The sequence below is a fragment of the Somniosus microcephalus genome, chromosome 14, assembly GCF_052327205.1.
Source record: "Somniosus microcephalus isolate GS21.2 chromosome 14, FLI_Smic_1.0, whole genome shotgun sequence".
Taxonomy (NCBI): Eukaryota; Metazoa; Chordata; class Chondrichthyes; order Squaliformes; family Somniosidae; genus Somniosus; species Somniosus microcephalus.
Window position 1 is genome coordinate 126,533,552 of NC_141000.1, and position 16,904 is coordinate 126,550,455.

The 16,904-nt window shown below is 50.8% G+C and overlaps 1 protein-coding gene across 12 annotated transcripts in view; it reads left to right on the forward strand.

Moving 5' to 3' along the window:
• Nucleotides 1–16,904, forward strand: part of robo2 (roundabout, axon guidance receptor, homolog 2 (Drosophila)) — a 1,120,123-nt gene that overhangs the window by 908,570 nt on the left and 194,649 nt on the right. For all 12 annotated transcript variants that reach the window (XM_086007303.1, XM_086007302.1, XM_086007300.1 and 9 more), the window contains 3 exons: nt 2,842–2,999; nt 6,354–6,474; nt 7,964–8,102. In XM_086007303.1, coding sequence (XP_085863429.1) covers nt 2,842–2,999; nt 6,354–6,474; nt 7,964–8,102 — 418 coding nt within the window. The remainder of the gene's footprint in view (nt 1–2,841; nt 3,000–6,353; nt 6,475–7,963; nt 8,103–16,904) is intronic.

Below are 16,904 nucleotides of genomic sequence, written 5' to 3' on the forward strand. Positions count from 1 at the left end.
GAGGGAGCTTTACTCTGTATCTAACCCCGTGCTGTACCCACCCTGGGAATGCTGAAATAGACATTGGGCTAAAAATTCAGTTGGGCGCCGTTTGGGGCGCCAAGCTCGCCTGGGCGCCGGAATTACCGCTGCGAGCGGAGCCACTTGCGCCATCCCGATATTCAGTTTCTGCGCCCCAAACGGAAGCGGGCCGCTACTCGAGGCTCCCCGCGCCCCGCTTGGGGCGCTCACCGTGAATATCGGCGTGCTAAGGGCCGCAGCGCCACACGCTGCGGCACGGCACGCTGCGGTACTGCAGGCCTTCCTCCCACTGTTAAGGGGGAGGTGCCTGCAACAGCGCGATCCCCGCTCGCGAGTGCCGGCAAATGAGCCCGGCACCAAGGAGAAGTGCCGGGCTCTCGGGAAACAGCCGGCAATGCCGCGGGGCGGGGGGGTGTAGGAGGCCGGGGACGGAGGTGCTGGCAGGCGGCCGCCGAAAAAGTGGCCGCCCGCACCTCCACCTTAACTAACGCCACTACCGCCACAGGTAGGCCCTGTGAACCGGTCGCAAAGAGGCGGGCGCGACCAAATATGGTCATCGGGGCGGGAGCGGGGCGCTGCGCACACCGATGACATCATCGGTGGCGGCGCAGCGCTACAGGCTAACGCCGCCATTAGCTCCCCGCTAAATATCGCGGGAGGTGTGGCCAGTGGCGCTAAAGCCACTGAGTGCCCTCTTTGGGCGCTAACTGGTGGCGCAGCCCACTGAATTTCTAGGCCATAGGGTTTTAAAAATGAAAAACTAGAAAGAAAGTAAGAAAAAAAGATAGAATTAATGTTTTAAGTGTAGCCGCTGTTGTAATGTAGGCAATGCAGCTGTCAATTTGCGCACAGCAAGCTCCCACAAAGAGCAAGGTGATAGTGACCATATAACCTGCACTAGGTGTTGCTTGAACTTTAACTATTGGCCAGGCACCGAGGAGAAAGGTATCTTGATGAGAGAAAGTGACGTAAACATGTTTAGCCAACAAACAACTGATGTCTGACAATGGTAGAACGTGATGTAAACACACTGCGCGTCAGCCAGCAGCGGACTGTCCACGGACCAGCTGCTGTTTCAGGTGGAACCCCTCAGTACTGTTGAAGGGTGTCCACCGGGATCTTTAATCTGGTTTTTTTTCTCAGTCAGATGTCCGCCTGGAATTTCCACGGACCTGCTCCCGAGGTCCTGCCGTAACCGTGGTGGGAGTTTGGCCGTAACTCCAGAGAAATGGATTAAACAGCCGCTTACTCCATTTCCTTGGGATCTCCTCCAACCTTACGCCGAGGTTACACCGGCATATTGGGAGGGAGGATGCCACAGAAATTCTGGGCAGCTCTGTATATTCATGCATCTTTTTTTTTGCATAAACCTGGCTTGTATTCCCTTGAGTTTAGAAAGTTGAAGGTGTGATCTAATTGAGGAGTTTAAGATGATTAGAGGAGTTGATCGGGTGGATAGAGAGAAACTATTTCCTCTGGTGGGGGGAGTCCAGAACAAGGGGGCAGAACCTTAAAATTAGAGCCAGGCCGTTCAGGGGTGATGTCAGGAAGCACTTCTTCACACAAAGGGTGGCGGAAATCTGGAACTCTCTCCCCCCAAAAAGCTGTTGAGGCTGGGGGTCAATTGAAAATTTCAAAACTGAGATTGAAAGATTATAGTTAGTAACATAGGAACAGAAGTAGGCCATTCAGCCCCTCAAGCCTGTCCGACATCTGTTAAGATCTGTATCTTAGCACCATCTACCCACCTTTGTTCCATAACCCTTAATACCCTTACCAAACAAAAATTGTATCAATCTCAGTTTTGACATTTTCACTTGGCCCTCAGCCTCAACAACTTTTTGCGGGGGAGAGAGTTTCAGATTTCCACCACCCTTTGTATGAAGAATTGCTTCCTGACATCACCCCTTAGGTAAGGGGTATCGAAGATATGGAGCAAGGGCGGGCAAATTGTGTTGAGGTACCGATCAGCCATGATCTAATAGAATGGCGGTACAGGCCGGAGGGGCTGAATGGCCTCCTATCCCTAGATCAGGTATCCAGACCTTATATAAGAATATTAGAATTATGAGCAGGAGTAGGCCATACGGCCCCTCGAGCCTGCTCCGCCATTCAATAAATTCATGGCTAATCTTCGACTTCAACTCCACTTTCCCGCCCGATCCCCATATCCCTTGATTCCCCTGGAGTCCAAAAAATCTTATCGATCTCAGCCTTGAATATACTCCACGACTCAGAATCCACAGCCCTCTGGGGCAGAGAATTCCAAAGATTCACAACCCTCTGAGTGAAGAAATTCCTCCTCATCTCAGTCTCAAATGGCCGACCCCTTATCCTGAGACTGTGACCCCTGGCTCCAGCCAGGGGAAACAACCTCTCAGCATCGACCCTGTCAATCCCCCTCAGATGTGCGGGTTAGGTTGATTGGCCATGATAAAAATTGGCCCTCAGTGTTAGGGGGGATTAAATATGTGGGGTTACGGGGTTACGGGGATAGGGCTTGGGTGGGATGGCTGTCGGTGTAGGGACCGGGTGCTAGGGTTTGGATGATCAGCCATGATCTCGTTGAATGGCGGAGCAGGCTCGAAGGGCTGAATGGCCTACTCCTGCTCCTAGTTTCTATGTTTAATCTTATATGTTTCAATGAGATCACCACTCATTCTTCTAAACTCCAGAGAGTCTCGGCCCATTCTACACAATCTCTCCTCATAGGACAACCCTCTCATCCCAGGAATCAATCTAGTTGTAGTTGATCATTGATGCTATTTCACGTCGAGCTTGTTCCTCTGCTCTTACCGCCTCTGCCTTTCTCGTTTGCAGTGCTCCGAGATGACTTCCGACAGAACCCCACTGATGTTGTGGTCGCAGCCGGTGAACCCGCCATCATGGAATGCCAACCACCCCGTGGGCATCCAGAGCCAACTATCTTCTGGAAGAAGGACAAGATCGCCATCAACGATCGTGATGACAGAATAACGGTGCGTATCTCAGAGCTCATGGCTTGTGTTTTCTCTCTCTCTCTCCCAATGAACACCACGAGAGAAAGTATAAGGAGATGTGTGACACTTGTTATAAAGGAGGAAGTTGGGTGGTTCATTGGGTTCAACATTGGCCTTTCAAACACAGCCCAGATTGACGGGTGATAGCCCCGCCTGTCAGCTGGCTGTAAGGGAAACTTTGTGAAATGATTTTGGGCAGTCTTAAGTCAGTTCCTGGTCGGCAAAGGCCCAAAGCATAAAACTGCCTCTGATTCGGCCTAATTGGCAAACTGACTCAGAGAGGCTTCAGTATGGCTGGTCTGGGAATTGGAAAAAACAGTCACTCTGAGGCAGTAGGGGGCGCTCTTCTGAGGTTGGGACTGAGACATATTGTTGGGACAGTGTAGAGGGAGCTTTACTCTGTATCTCTCCCGTGCTGTACCTGCCCTGGGAGTGTTTGATGGGACAGTGTAGAGGGAGCTTTACTCTGTATCTATCCCGTGCTGTACCTGCCCTGGGAGTGTTTGATGGGACAGTGCAGAGGGAGCTTTACTCTGTATCTAACCCGTGCTGAACCTGCCCTGGGACTGTTTGATGGGACAGTGTAGAGGGAGCTTTACTCTGTATCTAACCCGTGCTGTACCTGCCCTGGGAGTGTTTGATGGGACAGTGTAGAGGGAGCTTTACTCTGTATCTATCCCGTGCTGTACCTGCCCTGGGAGTGTTTGATGGGACAGTGTAGAGGGAGCTTTACTCTGTATCTATCCCGTGCTGTACCTGCCCTGGGAGTGTTTGATGGGACAGTGTAGAGGGAGCTTTACTCTGTATCTAACCCATGCTGTACCTGCCCTGGGAGTGTTTGATGGGACAGTGTAGAGGGAGCTTTACTCTGTATCTAACCCGTGCTGTACCTGCCCTGGGAGTGTTTGATGGGACAGTGTAGAGGGAGCTTTACTCTGCATCTAACCCGTGCTGTACCTGCCCTGGGAGTGTTTGATGGGACAGTGTAGAGGGAGCTTTACTCTGTACCTATCCCGTGCTGTACCTGCCCTGGGAGTGTTTGATGGGACAGTGTAGAGAGAGCTTTACTCTCTCTGTATCTAACCCGTGCTGTACCTGCCCTGGGAGTGTTTGATGGGACAGTGTAGAGGGAGCTTTACTCTGTATCTAACCCGTGCTGTACCTGCCCTGGGAGTGTTTGATGGGACAGTGTAGAGAGAGCTTTACTCTGTATCTAACCCGTGCTGTACCTGCCCTGGGAGTGTTTAATGGGACAGTGTAGAGGGAGCTTTACTCTGTATCTAACCCATGCTGTACCTGCCCTGGGAGTGTTTGATGGGACAGTGTAGAGGGAGCTTTACTCTGTGTCTAACACGTGCTGTACCTGCCCTGGGAGTGTTTGATGGGACAGTGTAGAGGGAGCTTTACTCTGTGTCTAACCCGTGCTGTACCTGCCCTGGGAGTGTTTGATGGCACAGTGTAGAGGGAGCTTTACTCTGTATCTAACCCGTGCTGTACCTGCCCCGGGAGTGTTTGGTGGGACAGTGCAGAGGGAGCTTTACTCTGTATCTAACACCGTGCTGTACCTGCCCTGGGAGTGTTTGATGGGACAGTGTAGAGGGAGCTTTACTCTCTATCTAACCCGTGCTGTACCTGCCCTGGGAGTGTTTGATGGGACAGTGTAGAGGGAGCCTTACTCTGTATCTAACCCCGTGCTGTACCTGCCCTGGGAGTGTTTGATGGGACAGTGTAGAGGGAGCTTTACTCTGTATCTAACCCGTGCTGTACCTGCCCTGGGAGTGTTTGATGGGAAAGTGTAGAGGGAGCTTTACTCTGTATCTAACCCGTGCTGTACCTGCCCTGGGAGTGCTTGATGGGACAGTGCAGAGGGAGCTTTACTCTGTATCTAACCCGTGCTGTACCTGCCCTGGGAGTGTTTGATGGGAAAGTGTAGAGGGAGCTTTACTCTGTATCTAACCTGTGCTGTACCTGCCCTGGGAGTGTTTGATGGGACAGTGTAGAGGGAGCTTTACTCTGTATCTAACCCGTGCTGTACCTGCCCTGGGAGTGTTTGATGGGACAGTGTAGAGGGAGCTTTACTCTGTATCTAACCCGTGCTGTACCTGCACTGGGAGTGTTTGATGGGACAGTGTAGAGGGAGCTTTACTCTGTATCTAACTCGTGCTGTACCTGCCCTGGGAGTGTTTGATGGGACAGTGCAGAGGGAGCTTTACTCTGTATCTAACCCGTGCTGTACCTGCCCTGGGAGTGTTTGATGGGACAGTGTAGAGGGAGCTTTACTCTGTATCTAACCCGTGCTGTACCTGCCCTGGGAGTGTTTGATGGGACAGTGTAGAGGGAGCTTTACTCTGTATCTAACCCGTGCTGTACCTGCCCTGGGAGTGTTTGATGGGACAGTGTAGAGGGAGCTTTACTCTGTATCTAACCCGAGCTGTACCTGCCCTGGGAGTGTTTGATGGGACAGTGTAGAGGGAGCTTTACTCTGTACCTAACCCGTGCTGTACCTGCCCTGGGAGTGTTTGATGGGACAGTGTAGAGGGAGCTTTACTCTGTATCTAAACCATGCTGTACCTGCCCTGGGAGTGTTTGATGGGACAGTGGTTGCTTAAAATGGGCAGAGTTCCATTCACTGGCTTTCTCCACACAAGAAATAAAAGGCAAAAGCACTTTTTTGTGTCGTATCTGTGTCGTTTTCAGTACATGTTCACACGGGACTTGCTTGTGTTCTCCACTGTTTCTGGGAGTGACGTGGGAATTCATAGAATTATACAGCACAAAGGAGGTCATTCGGCCCACCGTGCCTGTGCCAGCTCTTTGAAAGAGCTCTCCAATTCGTCCCACTCCCCTCCTTCTCCAAAGTCCTGCAAAATTTTCCTTTTCAAGTATTTAGCGAATTGCCTTCTGAAAGCTACTATTGAATCTGCTTCCACCGCCCTTTCGGACAGCACATTCCAGATCACAACAACTCGCCGTGTAATAAGGTTTCTCCTCATCTCCCGCTCTGGTTGTTTTGCAAAGTTTCTTAAATCTGTGCCCTCTGCCTCTCCTGCCAGGGGGAACAGTTTCTCCTTATTTATTCTGTCAAAATGATTCATAAATTTGAACACCTCTGTCAAATCTCCCCTTAACCTTCTCTGCTCTGAGGAGAACAACCCCAGCTTCTCTGAGTCTCTCCGTGTAACTGAAGTCCCTCGTCCCCGGTACCGTTCTGTTAGGCCTGTGTGATAAAGGGGTGGGAATGACCGAGGAATGAAACAGCAACGGGACTGCAAACGTGTCAGAGAAAAGGCCTCAAACAGTTTCCATTTCTTGAATTTATCTTTGGTTACCCAGATACGTGGAGGCAAACTGATGATTTCGAACACCAAGAGGAGCGATGCCGGCATGTATATCTGTGTTGGGACCAATATGGTGGGCGAGAGGGACAGTGACCCCGCGGAACTGACTGTCTTTGGTAAGACCTCCTTTCTTACGTTACCTAAAGATTTTCTTCAACCAGCTTCATCTCATTTTTTTTTGTTGGGCGACTGGCTTTGGTTTACTCAGAGGAACATAAGCCAAGACCCTCGGGTGACCCACTCCCACACTGGGAAAGATGGAGGGCAGGAAGGAGGCGGGTGAGGTAGGCCATTTGGCTCATCCTATCAGATCTAGCCACCCACACAAAACCAACAAGTCACCTCCATCCCAGTGTCCAACATAGAAACATAGAAACATAGAAGATAGGAGCAGGAGTAGGCCATTCGGCCCTTCGAGCCTGCTCCGCCATTTAATGAGATCATGGCTGATCATCCAAATTCAGTACCCTGTCCCTGCCTTCTCCCCATATCCCTTGATCCCTTTAGCCTTAAGAAATATATCCAACTCCTTCTTGAATATATTTAATGAACTGGCCTCCACCGCCCTCTGTGGTAGAGAATTCCACAGGTTCACCACTCTCTGGGTGAAGAAATTCCTCCTCATCTCAGTCCTAAATGGCTTACCCCTTATCCTTAGACTATGACCCCTGGTTCTGGACTCCCCGACCATCAGAAACATCCTTCCAGCATCTAGTCTGTCCAGTCCTGTTAGAATTTTATAGGTTTCGATGAGATCCCCTCTCAATCTTCTAAACTCCATTCCATTTCCACTAGAAAAGGGAAGGCTGAGGGGTGAGCTGATTGAGGTCTTTAATATTATGAAGGGTTTGATAGGGTAGACGTAGAGAAGATGTTGCCATAAATATAAAATAGTCACTAATAAATCCAATGGGGAATTCAGGAGAAACTTCTTTACCCAGAGAGTGGTGAGAATGTGGAACTCGCTACCGCAGGGAGTGGTTGAGGTGAATAATATAGATGCATTTAAGGTGAAGCTGGATAAACACATGAGGGAGAAAGGAATAGAGGGTTATATTGATGAGGGGTGGGAGGAGGCTCGTGTGGAGCATAAACGCCAGCACAGACCGGTTGTGCCAAGTGGCCTGTTTGTGTGCTGTACATTCCAAGTAACGAAATGGGAGTCTTGCTCCTCCCGGTGCCCCCCCTGGAAGGTCAGGGTTACGCTCCTTCCTCAGACTTCTCGCTGTGCCTGGGTCTCCAGTCGTTGCTATTGATTGTGATGAAAGGGGTAAAATGAGGCAGACTTGTGACTCCAGTGGCAAAGGTTGAAGGTCGCAAATTGCTAATAGATGCAAGGGCGCGTGTACAAGTAATGTGTTTTATTTCAGCGCTGGAGTGGATTCCCCTAGTGGGAGATTAAACAGTGTAAGCAAACTGTGCAGGTGATTCGAATCATGTTAATCTCGTCATAAAAGAAGTTAATTATCAGGGGCATTCTCCGTGACTGCGAGGCAGTCAAGTAGCAAATTACTGGTAGATGACTCACCTCCAATTCTGCTCTTGATTCACAACTGACTTGTCTCTGGTCTTTTATTTTGTTTTTTTGCCATTGCTGGTTCCCAGAACGTCCCGCCTTCATCAGAAGACCCATCAACCAGGTGGTGCTGGTGGACGAGGGGGTGGAGTTCCGATGCCAGGTGCAGGGGGATCCCCAGCCCACCGTGCGCTGGAGAAAGGACGACACGGACGTCGCCAGGGGCAGGTTCGTGGATTCTACCGCAGGGAAATCTCCCGCTCCCTCGCCGAGTTTCAAATGATTGTTGCTGAGGACTCACTAATCATTCAATTACCGGCGGTGGAAGTCAATCAGCAATCAGTACAATGGTCAATTAATCACAGAAATAAGCGTCCCAAAGCTATCCCCACAAAACCTACCAAAAGCAATCCCCGCCCTGGGAGTGTTTGATGGGACAGTGTAGAGGGAACTTTACTCTGTATCTAACCCGTGCTGTACCTGCCCTGGGAGTGTTTGATGGGACAGTGTAAAGGGAGCTTTACTCTGTATCTAACCCGTGCTGTACCTGCCCTGGGAGTGTTTGATGGGACAGTGTAGAGGGAGCTTTACTCTGTATCTAACCCGTGCTGTACCTGCCCTGGGAGTGTTTGATGGGACAGTGTAGAGGGAGCTTTACTCTGTATCTAACCCGTGCTGTACCTGCCCTGGGAGTGTTTGATGGGACAGTGTAGAGGGAGCTTTACTCTGTATCTAACCCGTGCTGTACCTGCCCTGGGAGTGTTTGATGGGACAGTGTAGAGGGAGCTTTACTCTGTATCTAACCCGTGCTGTACCTGCCCTGGGAGTGTGTGATGGGACGGTGTAGAGGGAGCTTTACTCTGTATCTAACCCGTGCTGTACCTGCCCTGGGAGTGTTTGATGGGACAGTGTAGAGGGAGCTTTACTCTGTATCTAACCTATGCTGTACCTGCCCTGGGAGTGTTTGATGGGACAGTGTAGAGGGAGCTTTACTCTGTATCTAACCCGTGCTGTACCTGCCCTGGGAGTGTTTGATGGGACAGTGTAGAGGGAGCTTTACTCTGTATCTAACCCGTGCTGAACCCGCCCTGGGAGTGTTTGATGGGACAGTGTAGAGGGAGCTTTACTCTGTATCTAACCCGTGCTGTACCTGCCCTGAGAGTGTTTGATGGGACAGTGTAGAGGGAGCTTTACTCTGTATCTAACCCGTGCTGTAACTGCCCTGGGAGTGTTTGATGGGACAGTGTAGAGGGAGCTTTACTCTGTATCTAACCCGTGCTGTACCTGCCCTGGGAGTGTTTGAAATGGCGATAATACTAACATCCCTCATCTTGATAAGCGAAATATTCACGAAAGAAAAAGGAGAGTTTAGATTGAAGGAGAAGACGATCCTTTTAATTTGAAAGAGACTTGTAACTTTGAAGAGATTTGGGATCAAATACGCTGCTGGTAGCTTCTGCTGAAACAAGAATCAGATTGCAGATAATCCCGCGGCTCGGGAAGCTGGTAGGGAGCTTTGCCAGTAACCAGCATGGTATGCATATAAGTGAATGAGGAATGTAGCAAATTTTCTGATAATGTGGCAATGTTTAGATTCCAGGTAGATGCTGTCAGCTTTCAAATGGCAGACAGCTGCGACGGCAGGGGGATGAGGGTCTTAAGTTCACCGAAGCTTTATCATCCTGAAATATAAATTGCCAGATTACCTCAGCGTAGGCCTCTGATTTAAAGCACGCGCCTTTGAATCACCCGCTCATTCGTCGTGCTGCTGAATCATTTCGGTGTTAGAGAGGGGTTTGTTCGGTCAGGACCCCTTTTAAAAAATATAATCAGATACTTATGAGCACCGGATCCATCCTCTTTTTGCTCTGTTCTATTTGTTTCCCTTTTCCCCAATTATTTGGACCTCCTTCAAACAGCGCACCGCCCCCCCGCCCCCCAGCCAGCCCCCCTCCCCCTAGTCTGCTCACTCATGCTGGAGTATTGTGCTGCAGCCTTTGCCTACCCTCTGCTACCGTGTCTAAGTGGTCACTACTTACACGCACCTGGATGGTGAGTGCCGCTGTGTGCTGTAGATGTACAGGAGCTGACACTGAGACACACACGGGCCGTACAGTACCAGACGGGAGTGAATCGTTCCCTTTTACCCACTGTGTACTGTACAATGTACAGGAGCTGACACTGAGACACACACGGGCCGTACAGTACCAGACGGGAGTGAATCATTCCCTTTTACCCGCTGTGTACTGCACATGTACAGGAGCTGACACTGAGACACACACGGGCCGTACAGTACCAGACGGGAGTGAATCATTCCCTTTTACCTGCTGTGTACTGTACAATGTACAGGAGCTGACACTGAGACACACACGGGCCGTACAGCACCAGATAGGAGTGAATCATTCCCTTTTACCCGCTGTGTACTGCACATGTACAGGAGCTGACACTGAGACACACACGGGCCGTACAGTACCAGACGGGAGTGAATCATTCCCTTTTACCTGCTGTGTACTGTACGTGTACAGGAGCTGACACTGAGACACACACGGGCCGTACAGTACCAGACGGGAGTGAATCGTTCCCTTTTACCCGCTGTGTGCTGTAGAAGTACAGGAGCTGACACTGAGACACACACGGGCCGTACAGTACCAGACGGGAGTGAATCATTCCCTTTTACCTGCTGTGTACTGTACGTGTACAGGAGCTGACACTGAGACACACACGGGCCGTACAGTACCAGACGGGAGTGAATCGTTCCCTTTTACCCGCTGTGTGCTGTAGAAGTACAGGAGCTGACACTGAGACACACACGGGCCGTACAGTACCAGACGGGAGTGAATCATTCCCTTTTACCCGCTGTGTGCTGTAGATGTACAGGAGCTGAGACTGAGACACACACGGGTCGTACAGTACCAGACGGGAGTGAATCATTCCCTTTTACCCGCTGTGTGCTGTAGATGTACAGGAGCTGACACTGAGACACACACGGGCCGTACAGTACCAGACGGGAGTGAATCATTCCCTTTTACCTGCTGTGTACTGTACATGTACAGGAGCTGACACTGAGACACACACGGGCCGTACAGTACCAGACGGGAGTGAATCATTCCCTTTTACCCGCTGTGTGCTGTACAATGTACAGGAGCTGACACTGAGACACACATGGGCCGTACAGTACCAGACGGGAGTGAATCGTTCCCTTTTACCCACTGTGTGCTGTAGAAGTACAGGAGCTGAGACTGAGACACACACGGGTCGTACAGTACCAGACGGGAGTGAATCATTCCCTTTTACCCGCTGTGTGCTGTAGATGTACAGGAGCTGACACTGAGACACACACGGGCCGTACAGTACCAGACGGGAGTGAATCATTCCCTTTTACCTGCTGTGTACTGTACATGTACAGGAGCTGACACTGAGACACACACGGGCCGTACAGTACCAGACGGGAGTGAATCATTCCCTTTTACCCGCTGTGTACTGTACATGTACAGGAGCTGACACTGAGACGCACATGGGCCGTACAGTACCAGATGGGAGTGAATCATTCCATTTTACCTGCTGTGTACTGCACATGTACAGGAGCTGACACTGAGACACACACGGGCCGTACAGTACCAGACGGGAGTGAATCGTTCCCTTTTACCCGCTGTGTACTGTACATGTACAGGAGCTGACACTGAGACACACCCACGGGTCGTACAGCACCAGACGGGAGTGAATCATTCCCTTTTACCCGCTGTGTACTGTACAATGTACAGGAGCTGACACTGAGACACACACACGGGCCGTACAGTACCAGACGGGAGTGAATCATTCCCTTTTACCCGCTGTGTACTGTACAATGTACAGGAGCTGACACTGAGACACACACTCCCGTACCGTCCCAGACGGGAGAGAATCGTTCCCTTTTACCCGCTGTGTACTGTACATGTACAGGAGCTGACACTGAGACACACCCACGGGTCGTACAGCACCAGACAGGAGTGAATCGTTCCCTTTTACCCGCTGTGTACTGTACAATGTACAGGAGCTGACACTGAGACACACACGGGCCGTACAGCACCAGACAGGACTGAATCGTTCCCTTTTACCCGCTGTGTACTGTACAATGTACAGGAGCTGACACTGAGACACACACGGGCCGTACAGCACCAGACAGGAGTGAATCGTTCCCTGTTACCCGCTGTGTGCTGTACAATGTACAGGAGCTGACACTGAGACACACACTCCCGTACAGTACCAGACGGGAGTGAATCGTTCCCTGTTACCCGCTGTGTGCTGTACAATGTACAGGAGCTGACACTGAGACACACACGGGCCGTACAGCACCAGACAGGAGTGAATCGTTCCCTTTTACCCGCTGTGTGCTGTACAATGTACAGGAGCTGACACTGAGACACACACGGGCCGTACAGTACCAGACAGGAGTGAATCGTTCCCTTTTACCCGCTGTGTGCTGTACAGGTACAGGAGCTGACACTGAGACACACACACGGGCCGTACAGTACCAGACGGGAGTGAATCATTCCCTTTTACCCGCTGTGTGCTGTACAATGTACAGGAGCTGACACTGAGACACACACGGGCCGTACAGCACCAGACAGGAGTGAATCGTTCCCTGTTACCCGCTGTGTGCTGTACAATGTACAGGAGCTGACACTGAGACACACACGGGCCGTACAGTACCAGACGGGAGTGAATCGTTCCCTTTTACCCGCTGTGTGCTGTACAATGTACAGGAGCTGACACTGAGACACACACGGGCCGTACAGTCCCAGACAGGAGTGAATCGTTCCCTGTTACCCGCTGTGTACTGTACAACGTACAGGAGCTGACACTGAGACACACACGGGCCGTACAGCACCAGACAGGAGTGAAACGTTCCCTCTGACACTAATAATGAAACGGTGAGAAGCTTTATCCAAAGAAGCTGAACTCTTTCCCACGCGTGCGTCACGCCGGGTGAAAGGGCAAGATCGGGCATTTCCACGATGCAAGTTATTTATATTTAAACAGTTGTATTGAAACTTTAGGAGAATATTGAAGTACAAAGGAGCCTTACTTTGTAGCGCGCTTAGTAGATTTAAATTAGCATACACCAGTGCCCTGTGGCAAAACAAATTCTCATTCTTCCACAAGTATTGAGCTGCAACTGAGCAGTATCTCATGTTTTTAAATTGATGGCAAATAATTTTTGTCCCACATGAGCAAGAATGCCACTTAACCCTTTGCAGACTGCAGCCTGAGCTTCGAAAGACTTCTTCCCCACTCCAGTGGGTCGGCTGGCTAGGATACCGCGTAAGTGAGCCGTACCCAAGCTCTGTTCCACCTCCCAAACCCCACCGCTCTGTGCCAGAGCCAGTGACCCTCCACGCTCCCGGGTGAGGGAGGGAAGATAAATCAGCCGGGATTCCTGCTCCTGATCACTACCCAAAGACTCGTTCAATTGCGCGCGACGTCACATCGGGCGAAAGGGCAGGCTAGGGCTTTTCTGCGATGCCCTATGCAGTCAAATAGCCCACTGGACCTCAGCGCCCACACTCGCACACTGAAGAAAGGCTGCTTAGGCCAGGTTCCTGAGGGAGCAGGAACCCTATCGACCCTGCACTCCAACAAGAGTCAGCACCTGCAAACCGGAGGGAAAAGTTTAATAATGAATTACCGCTGGAAAAACATTACGTTTTACTCCCTCCCCCTTCCCACATCACAGAATCTCACAGCACAGAAGGCGGCCATTTGGCCCATCGAGCCTGTGCCGGCTCTTTGAATGAGCTCTCCAATTAGTCCTGCTCTTTCCCCACAGCCCTGCGAATGTTTCCTTTTCAAGTATTTATCCAATTCCCTTTTGAAAGTTACTATTGAATCTGCTTCCACCGCCCTTTCAGGCAGCGCATTCCAGATCACAACAACTCGTTGAATAAAAAAAATCCCCTCTGGTTCTTTTGCCAATTATCTTAAATCTGTGTCCTCTGGTTACCGACCCTCCTGCCAGTGGAAACAGTTTCTCCTTATCTACTCGATCAAAACCCTTCATTATTTTGAACACCTCTATTAAATCTCCCCTTAAGCTTCACTGCTCTGAGGAAAACAATCCCAGCTTCTCCAGTCTCTGCACACCCCTGGCACCGTTCTGGTGAATCTCCGCTGCACCCTCTCCAAGGCCTCATCCCAGTTTATTCGATTCATGAAAATCGGTGCAGAAAATATCTCTGCATTCAGCGCAAGTCTTGCGCACATTCTGTGATAGTCGAGTGAGTGAGCTGGTGGCAACATACTGACCCGAAGGGGTTTGGAATTGGTTGAGGGAGTGTTGTCATGGCTACGCACAAAATCGTCGCGGAGCTCCTCACGGTTCCTTTTGCTAAAGGCACTAGGACGCGTTGGGGGTTCGATTCCCCGACCCGACACCGCGGGTACCTTAATCCTGGTCTAAAGTTTCCCCTCCCACCTCCCCAGCACCACCTTGTGACTTGTTGGATCTTGCTGTGCGCTCCAAACAGCTCCCTGCGTCTGCCCGCCTCACGGCAGCTGCCTCACTTCGCCGCGGTGCGGTAAAGCGCCGCGAGGGGAATCCGGGTCCGCCTGTTGGATAGTGTGTTTGCTGCTCAGCCACGGTGTGCATCACGGGCCAGGCGGACTTCACGTTTTTTGTCCACCGGGGGCGGGTTTTCCAGCGGGATTCACGCCTGAGCGCTTGGGCGCGGGAAGGCCGGAGATCACGCCGCGGTCCCTCCCGGTCTGTGCGGCTCAGAACCGGAGCCAGAGCCAGAGCTTTCAGCCACTGAGACGCTCCAGAGAGCCCCTGAAAGCCAGTCCTTCATTTTCATTCTCTGGAGGAAGCAGAACACATTATAGACCAGGAAATATGCTCAAAGCGCTGCAGGCATCTGTGCAAGTGCACGGTATCAATAAGGAGTTTCTTTGTGGCAGCTTTTGAGAATAGTAATTAGTCTGTGCAAGTCGGCACACCGGCTCTCTGCAGTTCTGAGGGGTGAGACAGAGGCCAGTGCGTAGACCTGACCCAGTCGCCTCCAGTAAAAACACTGTAATCACTTGTGCTGAATCGCACAACTCCAAGATAATGCTTCAGTGATTTGGTTTGTCGGATACAGCAAAGCGCTGAGGGTGTTTTTGTACCTTGGCATGCAAAGGTGGGTTTCATTGTCCTGGGCTTCCCATTGCCAGCTGCAAATGGGTTGAATTAAATCTAGAGAGAAGTATACACGCACACAGACACAAACACACACATACACACAGACACTCACACAGACACACGCACACAGACACACAGACACATACACACAGACACAGACACATACACACACATACACACAGACACTCACACAGACACACGCACACAGACACATACACACACATACACACAGACACTCACACAGACACACGCACACATACACACAGACACAGACACATACACACACATACACACAGACACTCACACAGACACACGCACACATACACACAGACACAGACACACACGCACAAACACACACAGACACATACACACAGACACATACACACAGACACACGCACATAGACACAGACACACAGACACACAGACACAGACACACGCACACAGACACACAGACACATACACACACCCACAAACACACACAGACACATACACACAGACACATACACACAGACACAGACACACAGACACAGACACATACACACAGACACATACACACAGACACATACACACAGACACATATACACAGACACATACACACAGACATATGCACACAGACACACAGACGCAGACACACAGACACATACACACAGACACATACACACAGACACATACACACAGACACACAGACAGACACACAGACACATACACACAGACACAGGCACACAGACACATGCACACAGACACACAGACACACATACACACAGACACACAGACACATACACACAGACACATACACACAGACACACAGACACATACACACACACACACACACAGACACTCACACACAGACACAGACACATACACACAGACACACACACACACACACACACACACACACACACATTTACACACACATACATGCACACATTTACACAGACACACACACATACATGCACATACATAAACACATACACACACGCATGAACTCACACACACACGCACACACACATTTACACACAGACACACACACACATGAACGCACACACAGACACACACACATTTACACACACATTTATGCACATACACACACACATTTACACACAGACACACATGAACTCACACCCACACATACACACTCACACATACTGAAACACACACACATGTATTTACACACAGACACGCACATGCGTGCTCGCACACTTGAACACGCTTGAACACTCAGACATGCGCATGCACACATGTACAAGCATGCACACACACACACACACACACACACACGTGCATATGCACCGACACACATTCAGACACACGCGCACACACACACGCTTGAACACAGTCGCGCACACGTACATGCAAACACATGCACAAGAACAAATGCACGATGCATACGCGCAGACGCACGCATTCACACATCCACAGAGCTGCGCGCACACTCACGCATGCGTACACACACGTGAGCATGCACAAGTACACAAATGCACACACTTCACGTGTTGACACATGATTGGGGGGGGCTGGGGTGGGTTTGACAGAACGCATCCTTGATCGAACAGCGATGCGCGGGGTGTGCCGGAATGGTTTTTTTTGGGGGGGGGATGGGGGGCAGCGTGTATGATGCGGCGAGGGCAGGTTGTGCAGAGCTCCAACCTCGAGCAGCTGGCTCACCCCGATAAATTCACACTGTAATCAAACTACAACCTCTGCTCACAGGCCCCTGGTGCAGCCAAGTGTCCAGTTAGATGAGGGCTGTGCGCCGGAATGGGAAGAGACAGCTAGCTCGGCGTAACTAGATGCTTCTTTAAGCATCTGTCCAAGGGCAGCCAACCAGCCAGCGAGCGAGGAGAGGCGGCGGGCGACTCCTTTCCGAACAGCTC